Here is a 15,703-nt window from a genome sequence, read left to right on the forward strand (position 1 = left end):
GGGGAATATTTACATGAGGACCGTTATAGCTGTGAAAAAGCAGACTTAAGGATATTTGTAATAATAATCAGAATCAGAACCTTAGTGATGGCGCAAAAAAAAAAAACGGATTACGATTTCTACTGATTTCCTTCATGTAATTTTTTTTAACGGTAAAAAACCTGTACTTTTAATACACTAAGTTACTCATATATCGTAATTTCAGGCTTATTTTTCAAATCAGCCTCAAAATCTTATGAAACGGTCGCAATTTTAGCCAGCAACAGCTTATAATGATATCGTTTTATGAATATCATGTGATGCTAGTTGGAACTGCAGAAACTGCTTGGAACCCTTATGCCAATATTAACCGAATTACAAAAAGAAAAACCAGGAAAGGGTTATCCTACTTTTTCGCCACAACAGTAACCAATGCAAATTACTTCTAGGTTTCTGACCTATACAATCGTGCCGTTTTGGGTGAGTATGGTCAACTTGTTGTTGTTGTAGCGGCTGAAAATATCTGCAGTAATTTGAGCGCAAGATCTGTTTAGTTCTGCAGATCGAGGTTACGAGATAAATGTGCAGCGGAAGATTTATGGGTCCTTGCGCGTCGGCCACGGCGAATATCGAATACGATGACATTGACATATTTCAGCGAATTAAAAGACCGCGACTACGCTGGCTAGGTCATGTCATCCGAATGGACCAAAACATTCGAGTTCTGAAAGTATTCGAAACAGTACCCGCCGGGGAACTTAGACTTGACTGATTGATCTATACATGCGGAAAGCTTGAATTGCTTCTTAAATCGTTCAAAACTACGTGTTGGTCTTGTAACAGACTGAAACACTTTGCTAACTTGACGTTTACATACTTACGTTCTTTGTGGCACGCATGAGATTAACTGTTTTGTTTATATCTTGAAGTTAACTCTTAAAAACTCGATATCATACTGATTACACCCTGTCGAAACGGCTCGTTTCGTGCACTTACAGCGAGCCCGAAAATCACGCTCTTCGTTGAAAATATCACATGTGTTCTAAAATTTCTTCGCAGGAAAATTGCAACGTAAAATTCTCAAAACATTTAAGTAACATCAGTGCCCTGGGTAGGCAACAAATTGCAGCAATTCTACAAAAGCTGCCGGCTAAAAAGTGTATCCTCCGTTATTCGCTCGAGAGAAAGCTTTCTTTTGCGCACGAACACAGTGACACCAAGCATGAGACATGATGAAATGGAGTGTATAGAGCACATAATACAAGGTGAGCGTAAAAATGTGAAGAGCGAGCATACCTGTAAATGTTGTTGTTGCTTTTAGTTGTGTTGTGAATGTTCTTGTGTTTTGTTGTAATTACAATCGGTTAACCGTTTATATGAGCTGTTGCGAATTCGAGCTGCTCAGTTGGTGCGTGGCGTTGCGACAGTTTGTTAGCGGCTCATTCCTGCCTTGCCGAAGACATGAATATTTAATGCACGGAAATTGAAATGTATTCAACATACGAACACACATGCGGGAATAAATTGCTTGCTTCGTGAGTCGTGTCGTAGTGTGGGCATGAAAAAGAAAAGGAAAAAATTATTCATTAATTGTTAATATTTAAACAAAGTGTGAAGCAAACAAGAATCTGTGAAAACTAAAAGAAAATAACAAATTTGTGCAAAAAAATAAATATTTCGCTTTGTGCGTAGCAGCAGCGGAAGAACTTGAGAGTAACAGAATAAAGTAGGCAGCCGGAGTATTAGCTGAGCCACGAAAAACGTGTTCCGAGCTTAAGCGTGAGCGGGCTGGTGGCTGGCGGTGGCTGCGGCAGCATAAGATCAATAAAATTCAACACCGGTGTAGGCAGCACGTCACAAGCACACACCTATCTGCTTAAAGAAACGCACGACCGACGAGAATTCGGAAGTGATTAAACGTAAGTGCATCTCATTATTTATTTTATGCAATTTTGTTTTCTGTATCAGTGTGTGCTCTTCATGAAAACTTATAATTTTTTTTTGCGCTCTTCGAATGGTCTTATACATAACAAGTTTTTGCTGAACGAAGTGCCAGCGTTATTTGAAAATAATGCTTCTATAACTTCTAAAAATCCATACACAACTTTATATTTTATTGTTAATAGCCTACAATGTAACGAGAGTACCCATTTTGCCAAAATGTTGAAATAAATGTTCCGTAGTCCGTTATCCGACTAAGGGGTTATCCACTAAGTCATCATTTATGGGTTCTAAACGCTGTTGCAGCTGTTAGGGAGAGAAGTTGTATTTATTGCTTCCAAATTATTTAAATTCGTACGCTAAGTCTTCCAAATTTTTCGCGAGATCTATCGCATAACACATTAATAGCAGGTTGAGGAGTAAAAAAACATTCGCTTGAACATCAGTTTCGACCTCAAAAAACATTAAGTGATTATATTTAGCTCAGTACTTTATTTCTGAAGCGTATTATGGCTTCGTTAACTTTTTTTAAATTTTTTTTACTTATTTGACTTCCAAGTTACTAGTAAGCGATATAAGAATATATACTTATATTTTTCCACTAAATTTTCGATATGTTGTCTCTGATTACTTGGAATTTATGCACACTTCTTATTTATTTACAACCCATTCCCCGCAATTGATTTATTTTCTTTACCAGCAGGTGCAGATCTATGTATGTATGTACATGTACATGTGGTACGTGTTGGTTTTTATTGCAAATAAACTCTGGAGTTTCTACACTAATCAAGAATTTCAATTGAAATTTTGTTGTTTCGTTATTCTCCCTTTCGCTTTTCATCAACAATTTTATTATGTTTTGCAATCAATTGAGTGGTCATAAAAAACTTTGCACGCGTTTCCAGGTTATTATATAAATATAGATATGTTAACAAAGATATATGTATATACATACAATGAATTCTTAACGCATGTTAGAAACCAGTTGAATGAAATCTAAATGTCACATTCACATATATGTGTATATGTGTGCATATGAATATTTGCATAAAAATCCTATATTTTCGCATACGTCCAAAGAAGCGTCCTGCTATTTATAAACGAAATGCTTGTTCTTTCACGCATCATTATTCCATACGCAACTATGTATTGTTATAACACGTTTTCGACGTCTTAGCTTGAAAATAGCTGCTTTTATAGACCGTACCGAAGTTCACGTACATATAAACAGTTTTAGCCAACAAAGGGCAGCAAGCTTGCTAATGATGACTTGTAAATATTTTTATACTTCTGTTAACTTATGGCGTCCATGCATCTGTCTCAAATGCAGCCTGTAAGCTCTTGAAAGGCTTTTTCACAAATTCTTTGCTTGGCCAGCTGGTTTGTGTGCATTTCATATCTATTGGGCTTATGGCTTGCTTTACTGAGTAAAATATTGCCGCTTTTGACGCAGCGTCAAATGAGACTCCATCAGACACTTTCGGTAATTTTCTATTTATTTATCGCGTTGTGATGAAATTTATTGCAGGGCTTTTTTAGGTGACGAGTTTATTAGTCTTGTGGGGAGGTAGGGCTGCTAATTAGCTGGGTTTTTATTAAATAAAATATATTGATTGAAGTGGTGATAACTTGACTTCAATTGAATTTATAATAACGAAGTAATATGGCGTTCAGACTTGTGCAAAAATTCAACAACCGCAAAATATTATTTCTACTATTATAGGTAATGTTCCGCTGTACTTACGACTTTTAAAGCTAAAGCTTTAATTGCAAAGGCGATTAAATAAATTCAGCACCACTATGTGTCGTATATTCGGTAAAAAACATTTCCAACGCTTGATTATGCATAAATACATGCTTGCATTTCGCAGCGGCAAAAATAATTATATTTAATATACACATAAAATCATAAACAAATATACACACTTAATTATCTCAATACTATAAACTAAAAAGGCACTTAACTTTAAAATACGACGGTCAAGCAATTAGTTTTTTTGTAACAATTGTTAATAGAGCAATAAATAAAAGGATTAGATTTAATCTATATACATATATTTAAAAAAGAAACATTTACAAACGCAGTCAGTTGATCGACACTAATGAAGCATATTTCTTGAGTTTTATATCATGAATGCCTCGTCTTTTATAGTACTTACCGACTGATGCTCATATGTACTTACATGTTTATATATATGTATGTGCATATACATATGTATCTAGTATAAAAAATCAGTAAATAATTTGCAAAATCACATTTCATCCAAAGCACTAACACTTCTTAGAAGAAGTACTTGATTTTCTTGTTATTAGCTATTTATTTATTACGTTGTACATACAAATATAATATATCACTGTCAAGGCTTTTAAAAGGGAACAAGAAATGTTTTGTAAAATTTTTTAACTGCTCGTACAAACGTTGGCAAATGATTAGCGAGAAAATCACATTCTATAAAGAATATTCTTCATAAATCGATATAAAAATATCGTTTTAATAATGAAAAGCAACAACAAAATATGTACACCCGAATAGTAACAGAAACATAATTTTAAATAATCTGTATAAATAAAGAATAATTGATAAGTAACTGTTACGACCGCTTCTACATGTAAAGATTTTTAAGATACAACTTTATAAAACAGAAACAGAAAATGTATAGGTTTCTGTTTTCGTTACTGTTGTTGTTTCAGTTATTAATTTGAATTTTTAATTCTCATAAAAGAACCATGAAAACATAATAAAAACTTAAGATGAAATAAATTTAGTAAAATGTGATATACTATATTATAACTATTCAGCAGTAAAGTTATTGTTTATCCAAAAAGTCATTAATTTATAGAATATGATTCATATTTGTTTACTTATCTCCTATAAACGCGTGCAAGTGCTAAAGTGTTAATTAGCGCTACTTGAAATCGAAAGCAGTGCTTTCCGACGGACATATTTGCGCTTATGCTGCGAAAGCGCACCCAAGAGTGGATGCCATGTTTATTTAGTCAGTTATCTGTTAACAGGCAAAACAAAACGCTCTTTAAAATTCTGTTCGTAATTGATGTTTATTGTTAATAGTATTTTTGATAAACAAAAAGCAAGCCCTTATTAGACTCTCGTTACTAGAGATCATTAATTTGATGTCGATTGCGCTTATCAAACGATTGCTTATTGAATAGTTCTGGTCAATGTTTATCTGAAGAGTTTTGGAGTATCGTTATATCAAGAGAGAATCCAAAATTATGGTCTTTATTATTAGAAGAATTAATTTTTAACTATCTTAAGAAGCACAATCGCTTCGTAAAAGGGTAAAGTTAACCACAACATTTTCGAATTTTTAAAATGTGACAAGAGACTTGCAGAAACCGGCACTATCGTTGAGAAAGCGCAGTCCTAACGCAATATTTTTGAAAAACAGCAGAGCTAAGCTTATCAATTTTTTACCCGGTTTTTATAAACCCACTAAATTCTTATAAATAAATTATCTTTGCGTATCATTTTGCATACGGTTCGGTGGGTCATAAAGATTAGTAGACTCGAATGTTGATATATAGTATGATAAATAATTAAATACATATTTATAGAGGTATACAGTGATAAGGAATTTATAGCTGCATCATGTCAAAATACTTGAAGATGTAGTTACGTTTGATTTAGATAGCGTTAGTCTCCTACAAGTCGGGAAATTTCTGTAATAGCGCTTCAGACGATAGAACAGAAAACAAGAGTGCTTCATGTTGAAAGGTTGTGTGATTCTATTTTCCGCATTTTATTCCTTTTTCACGTTACAGACTTAAACGATTACGTCCCCATTCTCCGCAGAATGACTGCCGTCACTATGGATGTGAACAAACTGCCACACTCTCAGGACGGCATTGAGGTGCAGATGGATAGCCTAGACTCGAGCCATGCTTTCACGAACTCGCTCGAGGAGCCCATACCGCCCAAATCCAACGTGTTCAAGTCGAAAATTTTCATTGTTGCCGTTACCTTTTCGAGTGTACTTTTTACCATCATGTGCATCGGTTTTTTGGTACACTATGAAATGGCGAGTGAGGTCTATGATGGCGAAGACATACCCTTTTGGAATGTGCAGTTACCTCCGGAACAACAAGTGTGGTATGAGAAGGGCATTGAAGAGCTAAAGAATGCGCTGAGCCGTGAAATCAATCGGCGTCGCGCGAAGAATGTTATACTCTTTGTGGGCGACGGCATGGGTCCGAATACTGTGACAGCGACACGTATTTATGGTTTCAAAGAGGAGGGTTTACTTAGTTGGGAGCGCTTTCCGCACATGGGTTTGCTAAAGGTAAGAGCTCTTTATTATCTCAAATACCTTTTTTTACATTTTATGCGCCTTACAGACATATTGTGCCGACAAGCAAGTGCCTGATTCGTTTTCTACCGCCACGGCGCTTTTTGGTGGTGTCAAGGTCAATTATGAAACGGGTGGCGTTGATTCGAGCGTCTTGCTTAAAAACTGCAGCGCTTCGCTGGATGCTTCGCATCATGTGCAGACAATACTAAAGTGGGCTCAGCTGGATGGCATGAATACGGGTTTTGTGACAACAACGCGTGTAACACACGCAACGCCGGCCGCTTTGTATGCGCATACACCCGATCGCCGTTGGGAGTGTGAGGCTAAGATGTCAGCGGAGGCGCAACAAGAGGGTTGCAAGGACATAGCCAGGCAGTTGGTGGAGGATGAAACGGGTCGAAAAATAAATGTAATCATGGGGGGCGGACGTCAAATGTTAGTTTCGGGCGTGACGGACAACCCAGCCGATCCGATCGACACTTGGGGCTGCATATCGAAAGATGGACGGGATTTAGTGACCGACTGGAAGACCTACAAACAACAGGCTGGCGAACGCTACGCAGTTGTGCAAAACAATGGTGAACTTAATGCATTGAACGGTGACTCCGTGGACTATGTTTTGGGCATTTTCGCAAATGGACACTTGAAGTATGACCACGAGCGCGATCGCAGTGACGCCGGTATGCCATCGTTGCGCAACATGACTGTGAAAGCGTTGGAGGTGTTGAAGAGTAAAGACAAGGGATTTCTGCTAGTAGTGGAGGGTGGCATGATTGATCAAGCACATCATCGCGGTACAGCTAGACGTGCGCTCTCTGAGGCGCTGGCGCTGAATGAAGCTGTCGATGCAGCGGTGCAAGAGATGAGGTGAGTTGATACTTGCGCTTCCAACAGGACGGCATGAAAAATAAAAGAATTTTCCAATCTTTTAAATTTCTAATTGCAGTGATCAGCTGGACGAAACTTTGATCATCGTAACCGCTGATCATTCGCACAGCTTAACTATAAACGGTCATGCAGAAAGGGGAGGTGACATACTCGGCATTGCTTCAACCTCGAAGACGGAAGGCACACCTTATACAACACTCACTTATGGCACCAGCTATAAAGGTTTCCAAGCCGACGCTAATGGTAAGCGCGTTGATCCTACCATTCAGGACACCACCGCTTGGGAATATACACAACAGGCGGCTATAAATACCGATGAAAATTTGCATGGTGGCTCCGACGTCACAATACATGCTAAAGGTGCGCCTAAGCTGAGAATTACGAAAATTGGTTCAAACTTTAATTTCGATTTTTTTTTATTTCAGGCGCCATGGCCTACTTGTTCCATGGTGTACACGAACAAAGCTATGTGGCACATGTGATTTCGTATGCGCTTCGTATCGGCCGCTTTCGTGATAGCACTATTACGGAATCGTTGGCGGAACTAATGCCGTTATAGTATAAAATTAAATTGGCATAATTATTGGATGGTGCTACGCGTATACAAATTTATAACGGCATACAAATAAAGGACGGTACACGCATTAATTATTTCTAAAATTTTGTTAACCTTTAATGCGAAAATAGTAAATTAATTACGTTTAAGTGTGCGAGTTGTTCGTTATAGATTAGAAAATTTGTAAACTATATTAATCGATTATTTATTAATTGTGATATTGTATGCCATTGTTACTTTAAGTTAAAACAGAAATAAAACTGTCGAAAATATTAGAAAGGTAAAATAAAAATGTAAAATATGGTATTTTCTTTCAGCATTATAATTATAATTATTGAATTATAGTTACTTGAAAAAAATATTCGACAGTTGGACATATTAGTGGAATAGTACTTTGAATATCTCGAAAATAATTGTAAATTTGTTTTTTTTTTTTTAATACCGAAATCAAAATCTATATGCCATGAACACTGGCAAATAGTTAACAACAATTCCCTATGGTAATACCGTCGTTGTTGAAAATCCAATCAGCTGATAGGGAAACAGTGTTGCCTGTTTACTTTTTTGGTGAGACGAAGAAATGTTTGTGAACTAGACAATGTTTACATTTTGTAGTTCATAATTTGCCCTCAATAAATACGGAAAATACTGTCCTCAAAGAAAAATTGTACAAGTTTCGTAACTAAAAGTTATTATATTTATTGCGTACTTACTACTTGGGGCAATAATTCTCAAATATGGCAACACTCAACGGCGCGACTTGCTCGCCTGCTGATTATTTCTTTTAATCAGTGCAATTGGATTTTAAATCGTGTACAGCTGTTTATTTTATTAAGTGCTGGTGTTTTATAAGAAAAAGTACTTTTGATTTGTGATAAATATTAACTGAGCAATAACTAAATTTCCCACCTTGTGCAAAAGTTAGTGAAGCAGTTAGACGAGCAGCCAACTACGAGAAAGGTGATTGTAATTTTTTGCTGTACCGTTGAATGTCGTATGCAGTACTTATTTCTTTTTTTTTATAACTTTACTTATAGTAAAGTATTGAGAATAAAATTAGGGCACCAAAATACTAATTGAAATACATAAATGTACATAGCTACCTATGTATAATACAAAGATGTTACGTTACTTATAGTGAACGGGCAGAGGAATTGTAGGCGCCGGCATAACTCATTAAATTGCACTAGTTAAACTGCATTGTACTGAAGTAGTCATAACTGGAAATTAAATACGTTGTGGTGTTGTAATGACAAAATTACATTTGATCAGTGCATAGAAAAATTGCAAATACTTTGGTGACACATTCTTGATAAGTGGCGGCTGTGTATAAGCTATAATTCCTAACACATCTGATTGCCATTTTACGCAGACTGAATTACAACGTTGACTTTCCACGATGACCAGGGTCATATTTTATCCTCATGGAACAGCACCCGTTTTTACTACTTGCCACACTACCTGCTACCTGTGACGCTCCAATTTCAATCTTATCTTTATCTTGCATAACATGTCATGAAAACGTGTTCTAAGGAAATGAAACTAATGTTGGTTTTAATACACCCACGCCTATTAAGATTTATGTGTTATTTTTGTCTGGAAAGAATTTTAAAATGAAGGTGGAAGTGTCTTCTGGTCATGGCAGCAGTTTTCATTCATAATGCGAACAAATCATTTATTTCAAACAACTGTTCTATGCCGAGACACGGTGCTGTTTTGTAGAAATCTGTTATCTATTGCTCACATCATGTGACTACATGTAGTTATCATAGTTGGCATATCCTCCTGTCTTGCAAAGTCCAAATATATTGTCGCTTAAAAATATTAAAATACATATACAAGTTTGTGAAAGTCGGTTCTGGCTTGTGTGCGCATTAATTTAAGCCGTTTCGCACACCCACGTAGAATAAGAACAAAATGTCGAATGGAGGGGGTAATAATTACAATTGTCAATTGTAAGTGATTCTGGCTACTTTGTGGAGCAGCGTTTTACAAGTTTACAAACCACTGAGAGTTTGCAGCTGAAACAGCGATTGAAATCAATTTAAGCAATAAAGCGATGCTTACATCATTGTTGTCGCTCGATACATAGGTTGCTGTTATATGTACGTGTGTTTGTACATTTACCACACACTTGCTTAAAATACCTGTCTATGTTTTAAAATGACCAGTCATTATCATTTCATCATGACTATGGGAAGTGATCAATTCTACTGTTCTGTAAGCTCGCCATAATTTATGCACCGAAACTGTGAAGTAAAAGACACTTAAGAATTAGTTAATATATTTTTGTTGCTTGAAAAATGGAAACACTTTGTATATGAAATTATCGTAGAGTTATACATTCCGTCATAATCGTACTTTTAGTAATAATGTATGTACGTGTGGCTGCGCGGTGGCGCTTGGTGTCAACATGTCTGCGAAATCGCCTCTGCGGCGTCATTTAGCTGCACATTTCATTTGCTTTCGTCATTTTGAAGATATCTTTTGCCAAATACAAGTGCATGTGGGCGCTTGTTGTGTGTGCGTGGCGCCTAAGTGTGGGGTTTTATGGTTCAAAGAGTGTACGTCGGAAGGGATGATGATATGGCGTAACTGAGTCAAGGGCGACAGTATATAATATATAAAATATGTGTTTATGAGTTTTTGATATACATATAATCAGCACATTATTTATTTGAGAATTGCTATACAACTAATTAAATTACTATATATACATTTGTATAAATACATTCTAGTATGATGTCATATTTAGCTACAATTCCACGTCGATATTACTATACACATATTTGCATATATGTATGTATGTATGTAAATATACATTGATTTTCGCTCTCTACTTTTCACCTTTAACCTAGTGTTAATAACATTCTATTATTGCGTCTTTAAAAAAGAAAAAAATGTGCACTTTAAAACAATTTACTCGCCATTGTCTACACTTTGCGTAACCATTATCAGCTGCCTTATCACATTGTTTGTTTACTTTTATTTTGAGTGTCACTTTCCGCTCGCTCAAAGATGCTGTAGTTGTGTTAGAGTAGACTGTAGCTCAAATTGCTCCGAAATTCAATGAGAGAACAGCAAAGCGGAATCTGATAATCGGCATGCCAAGTTTATGAGGTATATTAGATTTTATGGCCTTGCCTATTCATGCCTAAAGTACTGTTTAAAAAACGTGATTTGCTGATAAGAGTGATAAAGAAGAAAACACGTTAACAACTTAATACCCTTTACAAATAAAGAGCGAGGGACTAGTTCGCCGTCGTTTCATTCTAGGTGTTACAAACTTCGTGGCAAGCTTAATATACCCTCTATAGGATAAAAAAATATATACATATAATGCATAGTATATATTATATTTTCCAAATGTGAACAAATGACTGTTAATTTTTTTTTCCATGAGGCACATTTTCTAATCTTATCATTTGATATCATTTCTTAATATAAAATGTACCGTTATCATTATTTATTAGCTATCTTACATTACAAATTTCTTCTATATCATTGCAGCTACGTACAAAGGACGCGCACACCACTAAAAATATACAAAAATAACAAAAAAACTTTTTTTCTGGCGACGCACACGCAGTCGCCGCAGCGAGCACAATTACTAAGCAAGCACAAATTATGGGCGCTAACAACGTCCTACAACAGCGTCTGCGTGGCAGCGGCTGCTACATGTCATTGGCCTGTTCCATTGGCTCGATGAGTTTGGCCTGCGCCAGCCTGCTGCAGATACCCAATATTACAGATCGCATTTCGCTGCAGCGTGGCCTCTTCCTCACCTCGCTGGGTTTCATATATTTTGTGTCGCTGACAGATTTCTGCAATAAGTACCTGTTGAAGACGAAACGCGGTTTGCAGTTTCGCAAAAAATATCGCCTTATGATGTCGGATGTGCTGGAGATTACTAATAAGTGAGTACACGTGTTTTTTTTAATTAGTTATAAATGAAGTGGATATTTATTCTGCTCGAATTTAGAGGTCTGCTTCAGTAAAATACATGAGTATATACATATGTATGTACATGTTTATGTAGACTAAAGGCCAAAATTTGTTAAAAATTCATATAAAAGAGTTTATTTGTAATTATTCTGCGTTCAAAAAGTAGTTTTCATTTATATGAAAATTTATTAATTTTATTAAAAAAATCTAATTAACGAATTATTTTGCTTTAAATTTAGTATGTTTTATCACCGTAAATTTTGATGGCGCAGTCTATTATTTTTAAGCAAAAGAAAGACTCATAAATAACTAAAACCCCAATAAAGCAATCATTATCTTAATTAAAAATCAATAATTACACGCAAATTTTGGCGCCTACATATAATATCATATTAATTGTTATAGTAAACTTAGCTACAGTTTTGACAATAGTAATGGAATCACAAAATAGTAATTGAATAAAAAAAGCAAAGCAGCAATAATATCAAATAAAAAATATTGCAATAATAACGGTACTTCAAGAAAAGCAAATTTCTAAGAGTAATCTTAAATAATAGGTAAAAAAATGAGGTAAACCGGTTATTTGCTTTTAGTGTAATTTTTTTTCAATCTGACTCTTGCATTTCGCATGTTTTCATTACTTTAGCCAATACTGTTTCGCAAAGATTATAATGTAAATTACTTTTTCGATTATATTTATTGCAATTTCGTGAGTCAAATCAGTTCGCTTGTTTCCATTATTTTAGCCCACACTGTATTTTAATATTTATTTATTTTAACCGCAATACGCTTGCTTGCACCCAATTTTCTGAGTAGTAGTACATATGTGTAAGTATGTCGAAATAAAATTGTCAATTGTTCATTGCGTGCTATCGAAAATGTTAAATATTTATATCAATCGTGTCATAACCAAATGCTCATTAAAAAGATAAAGATTAGATACGAGTACATACTTACACACACATACATACGTTTTGTACTTTGTCGGCTGTTGCGGTTGTTAGTCTATTAATTGAGTGTTTGTTTACCTGGCAAGCACGCTATTATCGCCACAAAAAATATAAAAAATTAATTGTATGTTTGCATTTTGTTGGGAATTGTGTAGTGAAAAATGTCTCTGTAGTGATCAATAATATATAATTTTCGGAGCGAGTGAACAGTTTTCGAATTAAAAGCGCGACAGGCGCTGTTGACACTTTTTAAGCCAAGCACATTAAATTTAAAGACTTTAAAGTTAAAAACAAAAACAAAAAGTAAAAAATAAATGGTCCGAAAACTGTACCGTTACCTTGAAAAATATTTTATGCCAAATTTCATAAAGATGTTTCGTCAAATGAAAAAGCTTTCCATACAAGCACTTGATTGCGACCGTTCAGTTTGTATGACAGCTATATGTTATAGTGAGCCGATCTGAACAAATTCTTTGGAGATCACACTATTACCTTATGCAATAACTCATGCCAAATTTGGTGAAGATATCTCGTCAAATGAAAAAGCTTTCCATACAAGCACTTGATTCCGACCTTTCAGTTTGTATGACAGCTATATGCTATAGTGGTCCGATAGCGACGAAGAATGCTATTCTGGGGTGTTGTGGAATCCAAGACAGACTTGTTTAGCTGTCAGAATGCAAACCAATTCTGATTTTTAATGGTGTCACAGAATGTGATTGGATTTTTGTCTTTTCGAACATACGCAAACCAATATTCGAATCAGCTGTTTACTAATGTGACAAAACTTGCAAATGAACACATTTGGAAGCAATCCTATTAAAGTTTTAATGAGTTTTAAAGAAAGATTTTAAGAGATAAAATTTATTGAATTAATAAAGACGCATTTGTTTCGTTTTTTAATTTTTTTTTTTTAATTGGCAGGCAGGGTAGAAAAAAACTGAACGTCATATTTAATTGGGGCAAAGTTTATTATCTTTGGCATTAAATTATCTTCTATTTAAACTAAAAAAAAACTAAAAAAATTTAATTTGAACATATATTTAAAGTAAAATTTTTTCAGAATCAAATAAGTTTTTTTTTAATTTTAAATTTTTTTAAAATTTTACACTTTTTTCATAGTTTAATTCGAACATAAGTTATTAAATAATATGAATGAATCTCTTTGAATTTTTTGTTTCCGATAGAAATCTCGACCTGTATCCTGCCCGCTCTGGCATATGCTCGTATGTATCAAAAAATGTGCGGATGATGATTAAATATAATATATAACTATAAACCCTAGAAATTTCGCTTTAATCAGTTATTTATTTCCCTCCCAAAAATGTCAACAAAATCGATTTTTTAAGTCTCTAAAGCAGGCTCTTCCTTAAACACCATTTTTTTTCAAAACTCAATAATTAAGACATTTCTTGTTTTATTCTTATGTTTTCTCCTATAGAATAAAAGTAAATTAATTCGTAACAATAAAATAACTTTCTTTCTAAACTTACATTTCAAATCTGTGTGCGACTATCCTCTTGATTTGTTTCTGACAGCAAAACCGATAAAATCGGTTTCCGTGACACCCAAAACCGACACAAATTCTGTTTCGAATATCAAACCAATAATATCTGAATTCATGACATCTACTGCTTTTTGGATCGGTTTCAATTCTGATTCCGACAACTATCAGATTCCACAATACCCCTGATTATAAATACTACTGGTTGTTGTTGTAGCGGAACAATTCTGCCGAATTGTCAGTTTTTATTAAAGTTTTACGCTTCACGAAGCTATAATTAGCATACCTGTGTATTTTTAAATTTAGTCAATTAGCTATGTTTTTAGATTTTTGTGCGATTACTTATTTGCAATTTTGTCTATATTTACACTTCTAATAATGTGTTTTTGCTTACGTTGCAATTGCTTTAAAGTCCAAAAGCTTAGAATATGGTATTTACCATTTTTTGCTACTTAAAGCAAGTGACAAGTGTTCTCTGAATCAATTTGCATATTTGCGAAAAGGGGCACGGGTATGTTTAATTCATATTTACGGCTTTAGGTGCAATATATTTGTAAAGAAATTTACTAAATGACGAATAAATTCGACGTAATAACCGCAATGAAATAAGAAGGTGAGAAGTACGTTAGTTTTCAACTTTATTCGAGATGTCGCCGGGGCCACATCTGTGTTGTAGGGCGACTGCGGAAGCATTGGGATGTCGGCCTTTGTTAGGTAGCTGTTCACAAGTAAGGTGGGGTGAGCTGGGGCGTTGTCGTAGCGCAACTTGCAATCAGCTGCGATGTCTTGTCCGACCCTTCGTTTGAGTCTCTTGAGGTCTTCCATGTAAAACTTGGACAAATTCATGGCGGACGATGCCTTTGATGTCAAAAAAGACAATGAGCATTGTTTTTACGACCTCTTCTCGACCATTCAAAAAGGGCTGGTACCACCGAAACATACCACTTCTTGTTAAAGCAACAACTGCGTAAGCCTGCTTGACTATATCAAATGTCTCTGTCGCAGATTTACAGAGTTTCACACAGAATTTAATCTCGTACCTACCCGCTCTAATGAAAGCTTGCACAACTCACAGAAGCACGTCGTTATCCTGACTCTCCAAGTGCGCGGAGACAACTGACTAGCCGCTCGTTCGCACAGTCGCGGCGGAAGATTTCATAAAAAACCTCACAACCAGTACAACTCTTATATTATGAACTTCAATATCGTTTACAAAAAATTTTATAAAGAAACTTGAAGTAAAATATACATAATTCTATATACGGGTCACAAATGTATGCAGATATGCAATTTGGTCCTTCAAGCGACGGCATGTTCGATCCTATTTCAGCTGCCACGTTCCCATTGAACTTCCCGCTAATGGCTTAAGGTCTGACAGCCGACGGGTATTTGCCTCGACATGTTTCGATTTCTGTGAGTCTTTCGAACGTTTTACCCGCTTGTTTCGCTGTATTAGCTGACGCAACGTGATGGGCGTGTGGAAGGATATTGTGTAGTCACTGCATGGATTATTTGAATCCGATTTCTCGGTTTCTTTTGGCGTGATCATATCCGATTTTTGTACTAATCTACTCTCGTTTGCAATCCCTAATTTCGGTTCGTGATCTCCCAGCCATGCGTTTAATTCTTT

The 15,703-nt window shown here is 35.5% G+C and overlaps 2 protein-coding genes across 4 annotated transcripts in view; both read left to right on the forward strand.

The window, feature by feature from the left end:
• The first annotated feature begins 662 nt into the window (after window positions 1–662).
• On the forward strand, window positions 663–7,966 carry LOC108965084 (alkaline phosphatase). Of its 3 annotated transcripts, none has more exons than XM_018927263.1 (6): window positions 663–1,244; window positions 1,301–1,898; window positions 5,704–6,221; window positions 6,277–7,097; window positions 7,177–7,478; window positions 7,544–7,966. In XM_018927263.1, exons 3-6 carry the CDS (start codon window positions 5,736–5,738, stop codon window positions 7,675–7,677), a joined length of 1,743 nt encoding a protein of 580 aa, XP_018782808.1. In that variant the 5' UTR covers window positions 663–1,244; window positions 1,301–1,898; window positions 5,704–5,735; the 3' UTR covers window positions 7,678–7,966. The 3 variants fall into 3 exon arrangements, with proteins under 3 accessions (XP_018782808.1, XP_018782810.1, XP_018782809.1); XM_018927265.1 differs by having other exon boundaries at window positions 5,735–6,221; XM_018927264.1 differs by lacking the exon at window positions 663–1,244 and having other exon boundaries at window positions 1,263–1,898.
• A 466-nt stretch (window positions 7,967–8,432) lies between these two features.
• Window positions 8,433–15,703, forward strand: part of LOC108965083 (protein FAM57B) — a 39,524-nt gene continuing 32,253 nt past the window's right edge. The window contains exons 1-2 of the mRNA XM_018927261.1: window positions 8,433–8,634; window positions 11,185–11,591. Coding sequence (XP_018782806.1) covers window positions 11,302–11,591 — 290 coding nt within the window. The 5' untranslated portion in view covers window positions 8,433–8,634; window positions 11,185–11,301. The remainder of the gene's footprint in view (window positions 8,635–11,184; window positions 11,592–15,703) is intronic.

This window comes from Bactrocera latifrons, unplaced genomic scaffold (genome assembly GCF_001853355.1).
Source record: "Bactrocera latifrons isolate USDA-ARS-PBARC rearing strain unplaced genomic scaffold, ASM185335v1 scaffold_133, whole genome shotgun sequence".
Lineage (NCBI taxonomy): Eukaryota > Metazoa > Arthropoda > Insecta > Diptera > Tephritidae > Bactrocera > Bactrocera latifrons.

What these genes read in the sequence shown, in the direction of transcription:
- LOC108965084 (XM_018927263.1), top strand. Translation starts at nt 5,736, where the DNA reads ATGACTGCCGTCACTATGGATGTGAACAAACTGCCACACTCTCAGGAC. An exon ending in CGCACATGGGTTTGCTAAAG is followed by an intron (nt 6,222 to 6,276) that starts GTAAGAGCTCTT and finishes TGCGCCTTACAG; the next exon opens with ACATATTGTGCCGACAAGCA. An exon ending in GCAGCGGTGCAAGAGATGAG is followed by an intron (nt 7,098 to 7,176) that starts GTGAGTTGATAC and finishes TTCTAATTGCAG; the next exon opens with TGATCAGCTGGACGAAACTT.